Consider the following 13,660-nt stretch of genomic DNA (forward strand, 5'->3'; position numbering starts at 1 on the left):
TCTCTGGACTTTTGGTTCCATTTCATATCTTCCTTGGCCAACCAGCTATCTAACTCTAGGCTAAGAGAAGCCTCTAGTTCCAAAATTTCCCTGGTGGGGCAGCTTATTGAACCTCAGAAATTTTGGCTTGTAGACATTTGATTTTTTCCCTCGTATTCCCAAACGAATTCTTATTCCAGTACTTCAAGTCACGACAGGTTACTGCTAATTTTTTAACAAGCTTGAAACCATGAGAACCCTCCACCTGAACTTGCCAAGCATGCTTAACAACCAATCTACTTTCTTCTACCTTAGTCCACATTGCTTCAAAACGAAAGGGGCGAGAGGATTTTCAGGTACCAAATGAGTGTCCAGTAGAATTGGGTTGTGGTCCGAGTTTGCATTACATAGATGCCTGACTCCAGGCTTAGGGAAAATAGATTGCCATTCCTAATCACATAAACACTGGTCCAGCCTCTCCTTAATATTTCTTAAGCCTTCTCTTCTATTGGACCAAGTAAAGGAAGGGCCATTGAAGCCCAAATCTATTGCCCCAGTATTAGACGTAAAATTTTTAAGACAATTCACAGAGCATTCAGAGACTGCACGACCCCCATGTTTCTCATCAGAGCGTTTAATACAATTTAGGTCCCCAATCATAACCCAAGGCCCTGAGAAAGAATTCACCATATTTCCAAGCATTTCCCAAAAAACTTTCCTTTTTGCCCTCCTATAAGGCCCATATATGGCAAACAAAATCCATGGAGACTCAGGGGGATCCGAATAAACCAGAATAGCAAACATATTTTTATCAGAATAAACAACTTCTAAATCCACACCTTTTCTCCAAAAAAGAGCAAGACCCCCAGAGTTACCACTAGCCTCCACACATTGAAATTGATAAAATTTTAATTTATTACTAATATTAGCTATTCTTGGAGATTTGATTTTAGTTTCAAAAAGGAAAACTAAATCCAGATTTGACTCACGAATTAGCTCCTTTAGGGCCCTAACTGTTGAGGATCTACCAGCACCCCGACAGTTCCAAGCTAGAGCCCTCATGGCGAGGTGGGGGGCATGATAAGGCCCGCCTCCTCAGCCATCGGAAGAACACAGGAAGAAAAAGCAACATGAGACTTGGAGAACCTACCTCTGCCATTTTTCTGATTAAGAGTGCGAGAAATAGACTTGGCTTTGGCTTTGGCTTTGAGAGAATTCTTTTTGTTAGGGAATAAAAAGTGGGACAGATGATTTTGGGGGGGGGGGGGTGTGGAAGTATTATTCTTAAGAGATGGGCTAAAGGGATTTCTAGTGTTGTTGAGTTTAGGTTTTTTGGGTTTAATATAAGTGGAGTTTGGTGGGCTGGAAGGGCATGATTTTCTTTTGGCTCTTAACATGCTAGATGGGCTTTGGGAATTTGGCTCTTGTAAAATGTGATTAGTTGGGCTTTGGGTTGAAGAGGGGGCCAAGCCCGTGTGGGGTAATTAGTTGATAGTTAGACCCAAACAAGATTGTGGGGGATTTAAGGTTACAAAACTACAGCTTGGTTTAACTCTAACCAAGGAATTGTACAGCTTAGCAGTCTCTTGCTCTGTATCAACCCCATCAATCAACAAGGGAACAGAAGTTTTACACTGCTCTTAAGGCATACCCCTGCTTCATCTCTGACACCTTTTTCTTCCCTAGCAATCATGGCATTCCAGGAATCCATGGCAGACTGAATCCAGTTTGGAGGATCAGATGGAACTGAATCACCATCCCTAGTCTCCTCATGGCGGTAACCACCACCCAGCACTATCAGGATTAAGAAGACTTTCCAGAATCATACCTAATTGGAATTCATTGTTATCTGCACGCAGCCACCTTCCAAAAAAAACCAAATGAGACTCCATCCCTCATAATCCGTTGGGTGCCACTATCCTGACAACCCCTTTGGTCATGACCCAGGAGACCACACCCAAAGCAAAAATTGCCCAACTTTTCATACTTGAAAGGGACTCACAAATCTGGAAGTTGGTTTCTTTCAAGAGGGAATCCTGGAACCAAGGGACAACTAGTGTCCATTTCTACCCGAACCCTGATATTATTTCTCCAAATACCAGCCCCTGTACCCACAAAATCTGTCTCCAAGGCACGACCAGCCGTGCTCCCAATTTTGAGCAGATTTTTCTCACTCTGCCGGTTCAGGGGGAGTCCATGGACTTGAATCCAAAACTCAGTAGTGGAAAAATTCACTTCAGATGCACAAATATCAGGACTAAATCTCTTGAGAATAAGATGTTCACCCTTAACCATCCAAGGCCTTCTGTCCCAAGCTCATCTAACATCAGCTTCATGCTTGAAGGTGAACACAAACACATTCTTATCCACTGAGGCTACTTCTATTTCATTTAAAACATTCCACGCTTTTGTTAGGATGTCCTTCACTAACGCTCTGGGAAAGGATTTATTAGATAAAATCTTACCAATGAGTAAACACTTGGATGTATCTCTGGAGGTTGAAACTACTTCCAGATTGACTTTACTCATAAGCCAACTGAGTTTGGCTGCTTGAGAAATAATGGCATCCACCGAGGACTCTGCCATAACAGAGCTGTACAATAATGATAACTAAGAGTGTAGTGAAGAAGGGAGATAAATGTAGTTGAGAGTAGGTGAGATCATAAAGGAGGTGAGGGAGAGAGCAAGCTAGAACAACCAAAGTCAACGAAAAAATCTTCACAAGGAAGACAAAAGCCACATAAAGTGGGATAGCTTCACGAGGAAGACCAAAGAGGCATTACGCCCACTATTTTTACATTAACTCACCAAATATGTCTACACAATGTATCGAATGAAAATTAATATTTGGTTCTATTCCAAGCTGTTTGAGCTGTCCAGCACCAAAATTTCTAGCTAACATAGATACTAGAATTGTCAATGTTCTTGCTAGTATGAGAACGAGTTGCGTATGTCTATGAAAAGATGGCGGTTCAAGTGAGAATTATCGTTGTAATCACATCTCAATTGCATGCATAAGGTTATTGAATGAATAAAATGAAAATATCAGCAATAAAGCATAATCCAGTAAAGTTTATCAGGAATTTGAGTTGTAGTGCAAGACCAAAAGAATTAGTTAAACCCCTTTAAAGTAGATCTTGTGCACGAAAATCCCCCACCCCCCCAATAGAAATTTTTCATTAATTTGATTTTTTTAGGAGCGTAGAAACTTCATGATGAATATTTTATAAATGGTTATTGTGTATATGAGAGCTTTTGGAGCATACAAAGCCTTTAGTTATTGTAGTAGGTTTTTTTTGGGCCTACGTAGAGCTTCTATACCACTCAAAATTTTCCATTTAAATGGTTATACTAATTAGATACCTTTGTGGATTGAATTCAATTTAATTACTTCTTGAGTGGAATTGATGAGATATTTAATTTATATTGAAAGTGATATTATTTTATTTTATGATATCTATAAATAAAATAAATAAAAGAAGAAGTAACGTGAAGAGTTATTTTTGTGAGTTATTCATATTTAACATTTAATCTCCTTATCAGATAAGGAAATGATAAGAGATTAAAACCTATTTGGATTAGGAGTTTAAGTGTTATTGGAATTTTTTAGAGTTTTAGCCTATCTAAACAACCTTAATATGAGTTTAAGTGGGAATTAAAGTCTTGGAAGCTTATTTAAGTTTTATAAACTTCTTAAATGCTAAAGAGATAAGTTTTAGTAGGTTTTAAATTCTAGCCCAAGTAGGAAACAGTTTTAATGTGTAAAGCTGAAAGGTAAATTAGTGTTTAATTTGTGAATCGTAGAGAGAGAGAGAGAGAGACTGTAAAATTACAAGAAACAAAATTCTGCATCTGTGTGGTCATGGGGTCAAGTATATCTCTCTCTCAAACATTCATGGAAATAACCTACGATGCTAGAGTAGTTTAATAGATTTGCTTTAATATCCCATATGAACACTTGAATTAGGTGATAAGCTTTTGAGTGATTAGTTGCTAGAGCTTACGCATTAGCAGTAGGGCTGGTCTAATGAATCTTGTATATTATATCATTGTCAAGTTTCTAAACTTTTGTCAATACATGGTTCAGGCTACTAGGTCCTACGGGTAAAAATTTATTTGTATACCTATAGTATTCTTTCTACGTCTTACAGGTAGGAAAATCCTTGGATACTATATATATATACACACACACACACACACACACATACATACCCACATATATATAATTAGGGTTAATATGATCTACAAGCATAAGCTTATTTGGAAGTCAATCTGGTATTGGGAAAATTTCTAAATGACATAGATATCTACATATTCGACTCATTAGAATTGTTTACTAGGTATTGATTTTGGAAAATTTGATAAAGCAATTGAGTACTAAATTAGCTGTAGTTTCAGAATAAGTTGTGAGATACAAATTTTAAGAGTAAAATTTATATTTTCATTGCTGCCTTAGAGTATCCATTCTTATTGAGTTGTCTTGTCCTTATTTAGGTTCTAGTTGGCATTGATTTAGACAGTTGAAGTGAAGCTTAATTTAGCAATTGGAGGTAAGTGGGCTTCAGAACATGACGTCTCTCAAGATTTGTATAATTATTTATATACATATTTGCAAAAGTGAAGTTTCAAAAACTTATACCATTGTCAATGTTTTATACTCATACCTGAATTTTATTATTTCTTGTGTGTTATTTTGAAACTGTATATGTTAGGAATGACTCAAAAACTATATTTTTAAGAAAGTATTCATTATATGATATATGATTTGTATTGAAAATAATGTGATAAGTAAGAACATTTTCAAATGGTTAGCTAAACAATCTACAACCTTTGCCAACACAAGATTAAGTGTTGGTCTTCGGTCGAAGTAGTGTTATTGTGGTGTGGTGCAGTATTATCGTTTGCTCTTCGAAGCCGGTGTTATTATTTGCTCTTTAGAGCCAATGTTGCCTCTTTGAGGTCAATGTTATTGTTTTCCATGGGAATCACCCACCAAGTGTTTAGCCGTTTATGTTTTTGTTTAACTAATGTTTAATGTTTTCCATATCAAACTATTGTTTTATTGTTAGTGGCCTTTATCAGTGGAAAAATTGTTTATTACTTCAATATATTGTTTCTACCTATTCAGTGTATTTTGGCCAATTAAAGTGATTATTATTTTATTTAATGATTACAATGTTATAGTTAAATGTCTTATTTTATTTTGGCTAATGTTTTGTAAAGCTTATATTTTGTCAATGATACTAATATTTTGTTTTGAGAGACATCCTAATGTTATGTTGTTGGAAAAATACATGTTCGTATCACGTACAAGACATACGCAGTGAAAAATTAATGGATCTACTTCATTCGTAATTGATAACATGTACTATACAAATTTCAGAATTCAATAACAAGTGAGCATATCTTGGTGCAGTGAAATTCAAAACTAAAGATTCGAAGTACTTGAGAGCACATTTAATCTTCACTCCAATTCCACTTTATGCCCAAGAAGTGTGATCTCTCAATCAGTTTCCAATGGGAGAATAAGAGAATGTACACTTACATACACACCATTTCATTCCTTATAAAAACTCTTATGAAATTTTTTATGTTTCTCTCCTTATATTTAACTGATTATTTAATTGGACTAGCCTTTTGGACTATTCCAATTAGGCTTTAGTATATGGCTTGAAGTGAGATTAAAAGTGAATAAATAAGATTCTAGCTCCAATGGGTCTTGGCATTTTCTATCAACTCTTGACAAATCCAAATTATATTTAATACCACTATTTAAATATAATTGCACTCTAGACTTTATTAATAAATTATATCTCAAGACTTTATTATACATACAACCCCTTCATAAAATATTCGTAGTAATACGAAGTCATGAATGTAGACTACCACTTTAAAGATTACTACATCTTAATCCTTGAGTATCGGATTTAATCTTTTAAGTTATTCATCATATATTTATGAAATCCAATTTCATAAATATATACTTTAGTAATTCATTACTAAAGTAGTTAGGCCTAACATTTTGAATAACTAAACCCATTAAACTTATCTCAAGAGAATATTTTATATCTTCATTAAGAGATTATGAATTCTATCTTGAGAATATATGTTCCATCAACACTAAATGTGGTTGCCCAACATATTGAGGCTTTGATCGTGACTCTATATCTCACTTCTGATATATCAAAGTAACCTACACTTCATTATCAGGTCTATTATTCTCTCAGGATTAAGAGTTCATGTAAATAGAAGTCGCGAGATTTATTATTCATTAGACAGTCGTTAGGAGAATAATAAATTTCACAGCGGTCCAGTTTAATATGTCTTAACTCTTAAAATATATCAACATATCAACTAGAAGTCTCCACTTCCATGATCAAGACAGATCATCTTAGTTGATATGTTATAGTATTCGCAGATGAAGTGTCCAATTTCATCACCGATTACGAATTAAAATTCTGAGTTTATAAAGAACTTGTGATTTATACCTTCTATGACTAAATCACATAAATCACATACTATACATCTCATGAACTATATGATAATGTCTAAATATTCATGTCACCATTATTTTAGATAATAATTAAACAACTTTATTAATTATAACATTAAGTCATACATAAATAGCATCATATAATAGGATTTAAGGGCATTAATCCTAATATATGTAATCTCTTATTGAGCTTCTAGCTCACCCCCCTTTCAAATTAGAACAGTGGAATGTTTTTTGGTGGTAGATCAGTGGAGCCATAGATTGAAGACTTCTTTTGGAGCTATGTTAGTTGATGGACTGTTTTATTATATTTTCTTAGGATAGTGAGTTTGGCATTTGTGAAACTCTTTGAGATTGTATTTGAAGACTTTATTGTTAAAGTTTTTGTGTTTTTATGGATTTTATAGGAAAGAGTTTGATGGTTTGGTGTTTATTTGTGGATATTTAACTATGCTTTCTTCCATTATATTACTATTGATTATTTATAAGACACGTCGTGCATCTAAATCCTTGGTATGCGTTTGGGGTGTTACACCTTTATGGATTGATCTATTTGTTCAATGGTTGGACTTATTATGCCCCTCACTCATTCTCATTAAAGTTATCCATAATAATAATAATGGAAACAAAATTGAATTACGTAAAGGGATGTCAAGGTACCTCTCAATTTCTTTAAAAGGTTTTAGGGATCCACATATTCCAATTTACGTCATGTGGCTAGCCCAAACTAATATGTTGATGATTCATAGTTGACCCCAAAATTTGAGACTAAAGCTTTGTAGTTGGTGCAATATTTAAAGGTTGCAAATATTGTTGAGAGTGAGTAGATAACTAGGATTGGGAGCAAAGAGCAAATCTTTTAAGATGCACTTCGGGAACATGCAAAAAAAAAAAAAAAAAACCTTGGCCACTTTTATATTTAAATAAACCATTTTATAATTTTTATTGGATAACTTTTTTATCATTTATTCTATTTTTCTATTTTTAAATTAATATAAAAGAAAAGTCTTTGAATATGAAAAAGATGCTAAAATAAGTAAAATAACCATTTGCATTATGTTTAAAAATATTTTTTATTAAAAAAAAACCTTGTATTGGGGCAGCGACTTGCTCATGCCTCTCTAACTAGTCTTAAAAAACAAGCAAACTCATCTAAACAAAAAAAAAAAAAAAAAAAAAAAAGAAGAAGTAAGTAAACACCGTAACATGTCGTTGCGGTTATAGTCTGATGATAAGTTTTGACTCGTTTCACCCGACCTGTTTGGCAATTGTCGCCACCAATTTGGTTTTCCTTATATTGTAACCTTTGTTCGGTTGGGCTGGACTTTTCCTAATGTGGCTTATTAATTATGGGAAATGTTAACGAGTGCCGTTGGGGCATTAGTTAAGAATCTATTTTAAGAAAGTTTTGATATCACTTTTATGGGAAATGAAAAAAATGTCAAAATATTAATTGTTTTTTTTTTCTTTTTCCATAAAAACTTTCTTTAATTGCATTGTTAACCAATACCCTACGGTATTCATTAACATGACCCATTAATTATAGCTTCCCTAGTCTTCAACCCAACTTGGTTTTCTACACATGCACGAGAATGACTAGTTTTTTCGATTATTTATTATATCATTAGGCCAACTCGCCCCTCGATAATTGAAGAACACCACCTGTGTGGCTTTTACTCAAATGGGAAAAAAATAAGTAAATAACAATTCAACAGAAGCTCTTTGGAGATTTGAGGACTCCCTCTTTTCCTGAATGAAGGAGGAGAGGAGAGTAACAATCCAAGAGCACATTCACGTTGGATTGGGGACAAGTAGGTATTTTTGATTTCTTTTTGGACAAAATGGGTTTCTGCCCTTTTCGGGCAAATTATATAGGGAAATGCCTCTCTTCCCAAACTAAATAGGGAAATGCCCATTTTTTAAAACTCGATTTTTGATAAATTGAGTTAGTAAGATTTTTGAGATGGGTTTGGAAAATGTATTTTGTTTGTTTTGGCGGAAAATGTTTTCTTTGGAAAACATTTTTTTTTTGGTTTGATTAATGAGTTGTTTTCCTAGATTTGGTTGCTTCAATGAAAACGATCCTAGAAATATTATATGTTGTTTGGCTTGCATAGAAATTTTTTAGTAGTGGTGACAAAGGTGGCTGTGCTAGATAGGGGCGGAGCTAGAAATTTTGATTTGAGGGGGCCAAGTTGTGATGTTAATATATTAGTTAAGACAAACCTTTACATGCACACATACACATAAATTAATTTACTAAGAGAATTTATCATCATCTAAATTTTAATTAGTGTACAAAAGTCATGTATTTCTTCTATTAGATGTATACAAAAATTTATCATTTTTTACATAGTTTAATTTGTTAAACCTTTTTTCATTAACAATAAAAATTCTGTTGACAATAAAAAACATTTCTCATTAACTTCCATTTTTTGCTGTACCAAGCACAAAAAATATGGAAATTTTTTTTTTTTGATATATAAAAAATATGGATTTTTTTTTTTTTTTTCAAAAACATGGTAAACTATTTAAGGATTTTGGGTCTGGGAATGCCTACACCTTTGCCATTCCTAATCTTGAACAAGAGCGACGAAGGCATTTTGCTTGTGTTCTATGAACTCTCATTGAAATATGAGATAATAGAAGTAAATTGTGCTGGAGCTATCAAAGTCATATAGTTACGAATTTGATCTATATTGTCAGTGCAACTTATTGGAATTTGTTCAATTGATTTTTCTAGGCTAGCTGGCCTGAACAATAGAGCAGCAGATATCTTGCTAGCCACACCCTTCCGATGCAAATTTAATGGTGACTTTTGTATCACCATCTTGTCACATCTACTTGTCACACTCGCTGGCTTCAGATCCTTTCAGCTCCAGCTGAAACCATTCAAGTCGAATTGTTTGCAACTGGCAGCAGCATCATTTTCATCATGTGCATTTAGGTCCAGTTTGGCTGAAAAGTATGGTATTCTGTATCCTTGACTAATTTTCTCATTTTCAAGTTTAACTGATTCTGCCCTGTTGTTGCTTCGGTCTGGGAAACAATCATCTGAGTCCCTTCCTTTAAATCTTGTTGCAGAATAGCTGTTGCTGCCGTTCCCTTTTTCTCCTCCAAGTCCTATGCTCATGGATAAGTTGCTGGAGTTTCTTTCTACAGGGAACATTCTTCTTTCCGCATCTTTACCTATTGAGGAGTGAAACATCCTGTCTCTCAGGTCATCTGACCACCTGAGTTCTGTCTTTTGGAGCATGGGGTCCTCACATATCTCTTTTTGCTCCAAGGGTGCACCTCCAGAATAAGGTCCCATCCCCCTGTTGTGTATTTCTTGATCCCTCTGAGATCCTTCACAGGATGTCAGGCAGCTATCCATTGAACAATCATTGGGCTGGTTTGCTTGTGTTTGCTGTGGGGGGCACAACCCCTGTAATTCTTTCAGCTCTGAAAATGCTGAATTCAGGCATTGATTGGATACTTTGGACACCAATTCAGAGAGCTGCATTTTGGCAGCTTCGAGCCCCACAGTACCTATATTCTGTCTTCCCAGTGTCTCCTGGGCTTTTTCCAGCACTGACTGCAGGTATTTTCCTTGGGCCTCTATCCGGAGCTGTAAGTGTCTCTGCACCTGGTTTAATTCACAATCCATAGTCAGAATTCTGCTAATTCTTCCTTTTACAAGATGATCTTAGCAATATAACTGTGCGCCTTTTCCAACTAACAACCAAATTAAAGATATTAGATCCTGACCATGTATGCACATATTTCCAGAACATTGATCATGTAAAAAGTAGTGTTTTTGAAAATTTTATATCCATCAGTTGTTCTAAGGAATGTGGTTAAATATTTGTGCACATGAACTTCCAAAAGTCAGTTGTGAGTTTTTGACATCTCTTGACTGCATAATTCAAAGTTTAATGTTCATAATATAGTGCCTGGTTCTTTTCCAGTATGTTTGTTTCAGAAAACATTTACTTTATTGGTACTAAAAGCAAATTTTACAGTGGTATATGGAAAACTTGATGCATGCATAATTCAATTTGTTTGCTGTATAATATGCTTTTCTTTTTCCTTTCTTTCTTCTTCTTCCTTTTTTTTTTTTTTTTTTTTTTCTTTCCCCCTATAATAATGTTTGTGGAAGAAGTGAGGAATTCAGCTGTCATTTAAAAAAAAAAAAAATCTTGTTCATCATTGTGTTGTTAACATAATTTTGGACATGTAAATAGCTGTTGATGGTGCTTTCATTTTCTGGAAAGAAATTTCAATCAGATGTATATATACAGAAATTTCAAGTATCGTCTACCTCAAGTTGCTCATGTAGCCTTCTCTGCACTTCTAGTTGCATCTGTAGTGCTTCATTCATGTGTAAGTTTCTGGAATTAGGAGTTTTATGTTAGCATGAGATGTGGACATTAAAGCTGATTTAAATCAATAGATATGTAAATAAGTGAACGGAAAGAACATGACAGGCTATCAGGTTTCATACTTGTTTGTCTGGGGTCCAATGCTTAAATTGTCTAAAGTTGTTCCATTTGCTTCAGATACTCTGTCACACCCCAGTCCAGCTATACCTATATGCAATGATTCTAATTTTATTCTTCATATCAGATGCTTAAATAAAAAATTTTACATCACATATATAATTGCCTGTAAATACTTGCTAGTGTTTAGAAAGAATCTTATGAGATTCTTCTCTTACCGGTTTTGGTGACCCCACTATTAGCTTGTCCATGCAAATTCTTACTGAGCCTGTACTTCTGCTTGCCACAAGGTAGAGTTAGAAATTAGTATAAGTGGTTTTAGTTTATAACTAACTTCATCCCTTAGCCCTGAAGAACCCCCCCAAATTGGTTAAAAGTGTCTGTCTAACTTGTATTTGCACATTTGACTCTTCTCCTACCTAGGCCTCCTTTGGTTATCAGTTACAGAATGACACAAGATGACAAGATTTGAAACTTTTGTCATAAATAAAGTTATATAGTCACACCTTTTCTTTTTTAAAGAGAAGGTGAACTAGGGAAACTTGTGTGTTACTGTAACCGTTGTCTAATGAACTGGAGACGTAAGATGACCTGACTCCAGTAGTCATTTAAACTTCTATAACGATCATTGGTTACTATAGATATCTTACCTGAAGATGACTCTTTAGGTGGTACAAGGTGAGTCCTGGAATCCCCATAAGTTTCATGACTGTTTTTGGAGTAGCCTCTGCATTGAAAGAATGATATGGGAATTAGATGAAGTTTGATAATCTATAATTCCTGTATTTCACGATCCTTATATTATTGTATACAACACTCACTGTCTGCTCCTCCTAGCTGATTAACTGCTTCTATGAACCGCTCGTGAAGATCTGGTGTCCATTTAAGTCTAGGCTTTGCATCAGTTGAGAGAACAAGTCCCGAATCTCCAGGACCATTCCCACCTTGCAGGAATAAATGCCTCTCAGGAGGAATTGACATTCTTGAAGAAGAGTGGACGTTCTTTCCTTGATGTTGGTGATGATGGTACATCTTCTGTTCTTAAAACAAAAACTTGGCATAAGTTTATCCTGATTTAGGGGAGCTAACTATCAAACTATTGTGCTTAAGATCAGTTCTGTTTTTACCTGATGTGTGCTTTCTTTTTTTCCCCCTGATCCAAATTGCTGGCCCTTGAAATTTGGAACTTGATGATACTATATTCTTCTGGTACAAGCTGATGTCTTGATACTTGGATAAATAGAACTACTTACGATTGCTCTTGCTTATCTGCTTTCGCCTTCACCTACTTCTCACAAACCAAAGGTATGCCCGGGCATGGCCTTTTATAAAAGAGAATTGCGCGTGGGGGCTGGGGGCCAGGCAATTGAGGTTGTGAAGCATAGAATCTTGGACAGAGATAGCCAATGGAATACCGCTTCAATTCAATATTCACAGTGACTTGAAAAGAGATATTGTCCTTCCTACTTTGCTAAATGTGGGCCCTGTTCTCTATCTCCACTTTCCATTCTCAGATATTGCTACCCATTTTAATTCCTCCGGAGTATGGCTTTATGTTACACCTCACACCTTGCATTAGGTACCAGCACTGATGCACCAAAGTTTTTTTTTTGTTGTGCATTCATATTAGTCCGTCTGGCAAAGGCAAGAATCTTATTCTGAGAATTAAGAGGGGAATTTTATAACTTGGATCAGGGAATCCACGATTGTTGTTGTCTTGAGACCTTCAAAGCCCACCTTTCACCTTCTACTCATGGAAGATTCTTAGAACTATTATATCTTTGTTTCTCACCTTGGTGTTATAAAGCCTTTTTCATGTCAATGTACATAGTAAATTAGTTCTCTTGTAAATCGGTTTTAGTTGAATGTTATTGGTATTAAAGGATGCAGATGGAGACACATATCTGGTTTTTTTGGAGAATGTAGAAGAAGATTCTGTTGACTGGAGCACCTTCAAGCTATGGAATTAGATACATAAGAAAAAAGTTTTGATGGAAAGATGCTCCGTGAAGATTGTCTGGAGGCAAGGAATGGAATAAGGAATACATTCCATTTTGTCTCCTTCAGTAAGTTTGGTACTTATTCAGCCCGCAAATTATAATATTTAAGGAAGAGGGGCCAAACTTTTTCATTCTTGAATTGGCATAAGACATCCGGTCCCGCACTGACGAATCCTAAGCAACTGGGACCCGTTAAAAATAATAATAAAAAGAAGAATTGTACTTGCTTCCATACTTGTATTTGATGATAACCATGACAAGTCATGGCCTGAAGAGGACCACTTGCCTTGGCCTTGACTCCTGCCTTGGCTTGGAGATTCTCTTGTATGAATCTATGAACTTTTCTTGCTGTATTGCACTTGTTAATATAAGCTTCTTAGGCATGTATGTGTTTGTAAAAGGTTTTAAATAACTGGAAGAATGTACAAATAGATAAATGATCATGCTTATTAAGTTTTACATTTTTTTTTACATAAATTTGTGCATACAATGCGTGGAAGATATACATACATACATACAAAGAGACATTTACTTATACATCCAAAAGTTCAAACTCCCTCACAATTTGTTATGCTATCCTGTCTGCATGCTCGGATACATTCATATATGCATATGATAAACATACTTGTCTCAGCATCTAGTTTAAAGACTTTTCTTGCATAGAAAATGCTATGTCAACTGCAACATTTGAGCAAAATGTGAAAAAT

The 13,660-nt window shown here is 35.1% G+C and overlaps 1 protein-coding gene and 1 long non-coding RNA gene across 4 annotated transcripts; one reads left to right on the forward strand and one right to left on the reverse strand.

Annotated features, from left to right (window-relative positions):
• Positions 1–9,153: 9,153 nt before the first annotated feature.
• LOC112040571 (myb-related protein 2) lies at positions 9,154–12,191 on the reverse strand. 3 transcript variants are annotated; one of them, XM_024073462.2, is made up of 7 exons: positions 12,081–12,191; positions 11,775–11,988; positions 11,604–11,680; positions 11,172–11,229; positions 10,959–11,043; positions 10,776–10,845; positions 9,154–10,100 (listed from the first exon to the last, which is right to left on the reverse strand). In XM_024073462.2, the coding sequence occupies exons 2-7, from the start codon at positions 11,983–11,985 to the stop codon at positions 9,345–9,347; spliced, it is 1,257 nt and encodes a 418-aa protein (XP_023929230.1). In that variant the 5' UTR covers positions 11,986–11,988; positions 12,081–12,191; the 3' UTR covers positions 9,154–9,344. The 3 variants fall into 3 exon arrangements, with proteins under 3 accessions (XP_023929230.1, XP_023929228.1, XP_023929229.1); XM_024073460.2 differs by having other exon boundaries at positions 10,959–11,058; XM_024073461.2 differs by having other exon boundaries at positions 10,959–11,058; positions 11,775–11,993; positions 12,081–12,164.
• LOC136068673 (uncharacterized) lies at positions 9,329–13,412 on the forward strand. Its single transcript, XR_010629996.1, has 2 exons — positions 9,329–9,437; positions 9,557–13,412. It is a non-coding gene; the product is annotated as an uncharacterized LOC136068673 (long non-coding RNA).
• The last annotated feature ends 248 nt before the right edge of the window (positions 13,413–13,660 follow it).

The sequence above is a fragment of the Quercus suber genome, unplaced genomic scaffold, assembly GCF_002906115.3.
Source record: "Quercus suber isolate HL8 unplaced genomic scaffold, Cork oak 2.0 scaffold_128, whole genome shotgun sequence".
NCBI lineage: Eukaryota > Viridiplantae > Streptophyta > Magnoliopsida > Fagales > Fagaceae > Quercus > Quercus suber.

Bases quoted from the DNA above. Each gene is read 5' to 3' on its own strand.
- LOC112040571 (XM_024073460.2), bottom strand. From the start codon at position 11,985: ATGTACCATCATCACCAACATCAAGGAAAGAACGTCCACTCTTCTTCA. The intron at 11,230-11,603 runs GTAAGATATCTA...TGTGGCAAGCAG, and splicing joins ACCTAAAGAGTCATCTTCAG to AAGTACAGGCTCAGTAAGAA. The intron at 10,846-10,958 runs GTATGAAACCTG...TCCTAATTCCAG, and splicing joins ATTGGACCCCAGACAAACAA to AAACTTACACATGAATGAAG.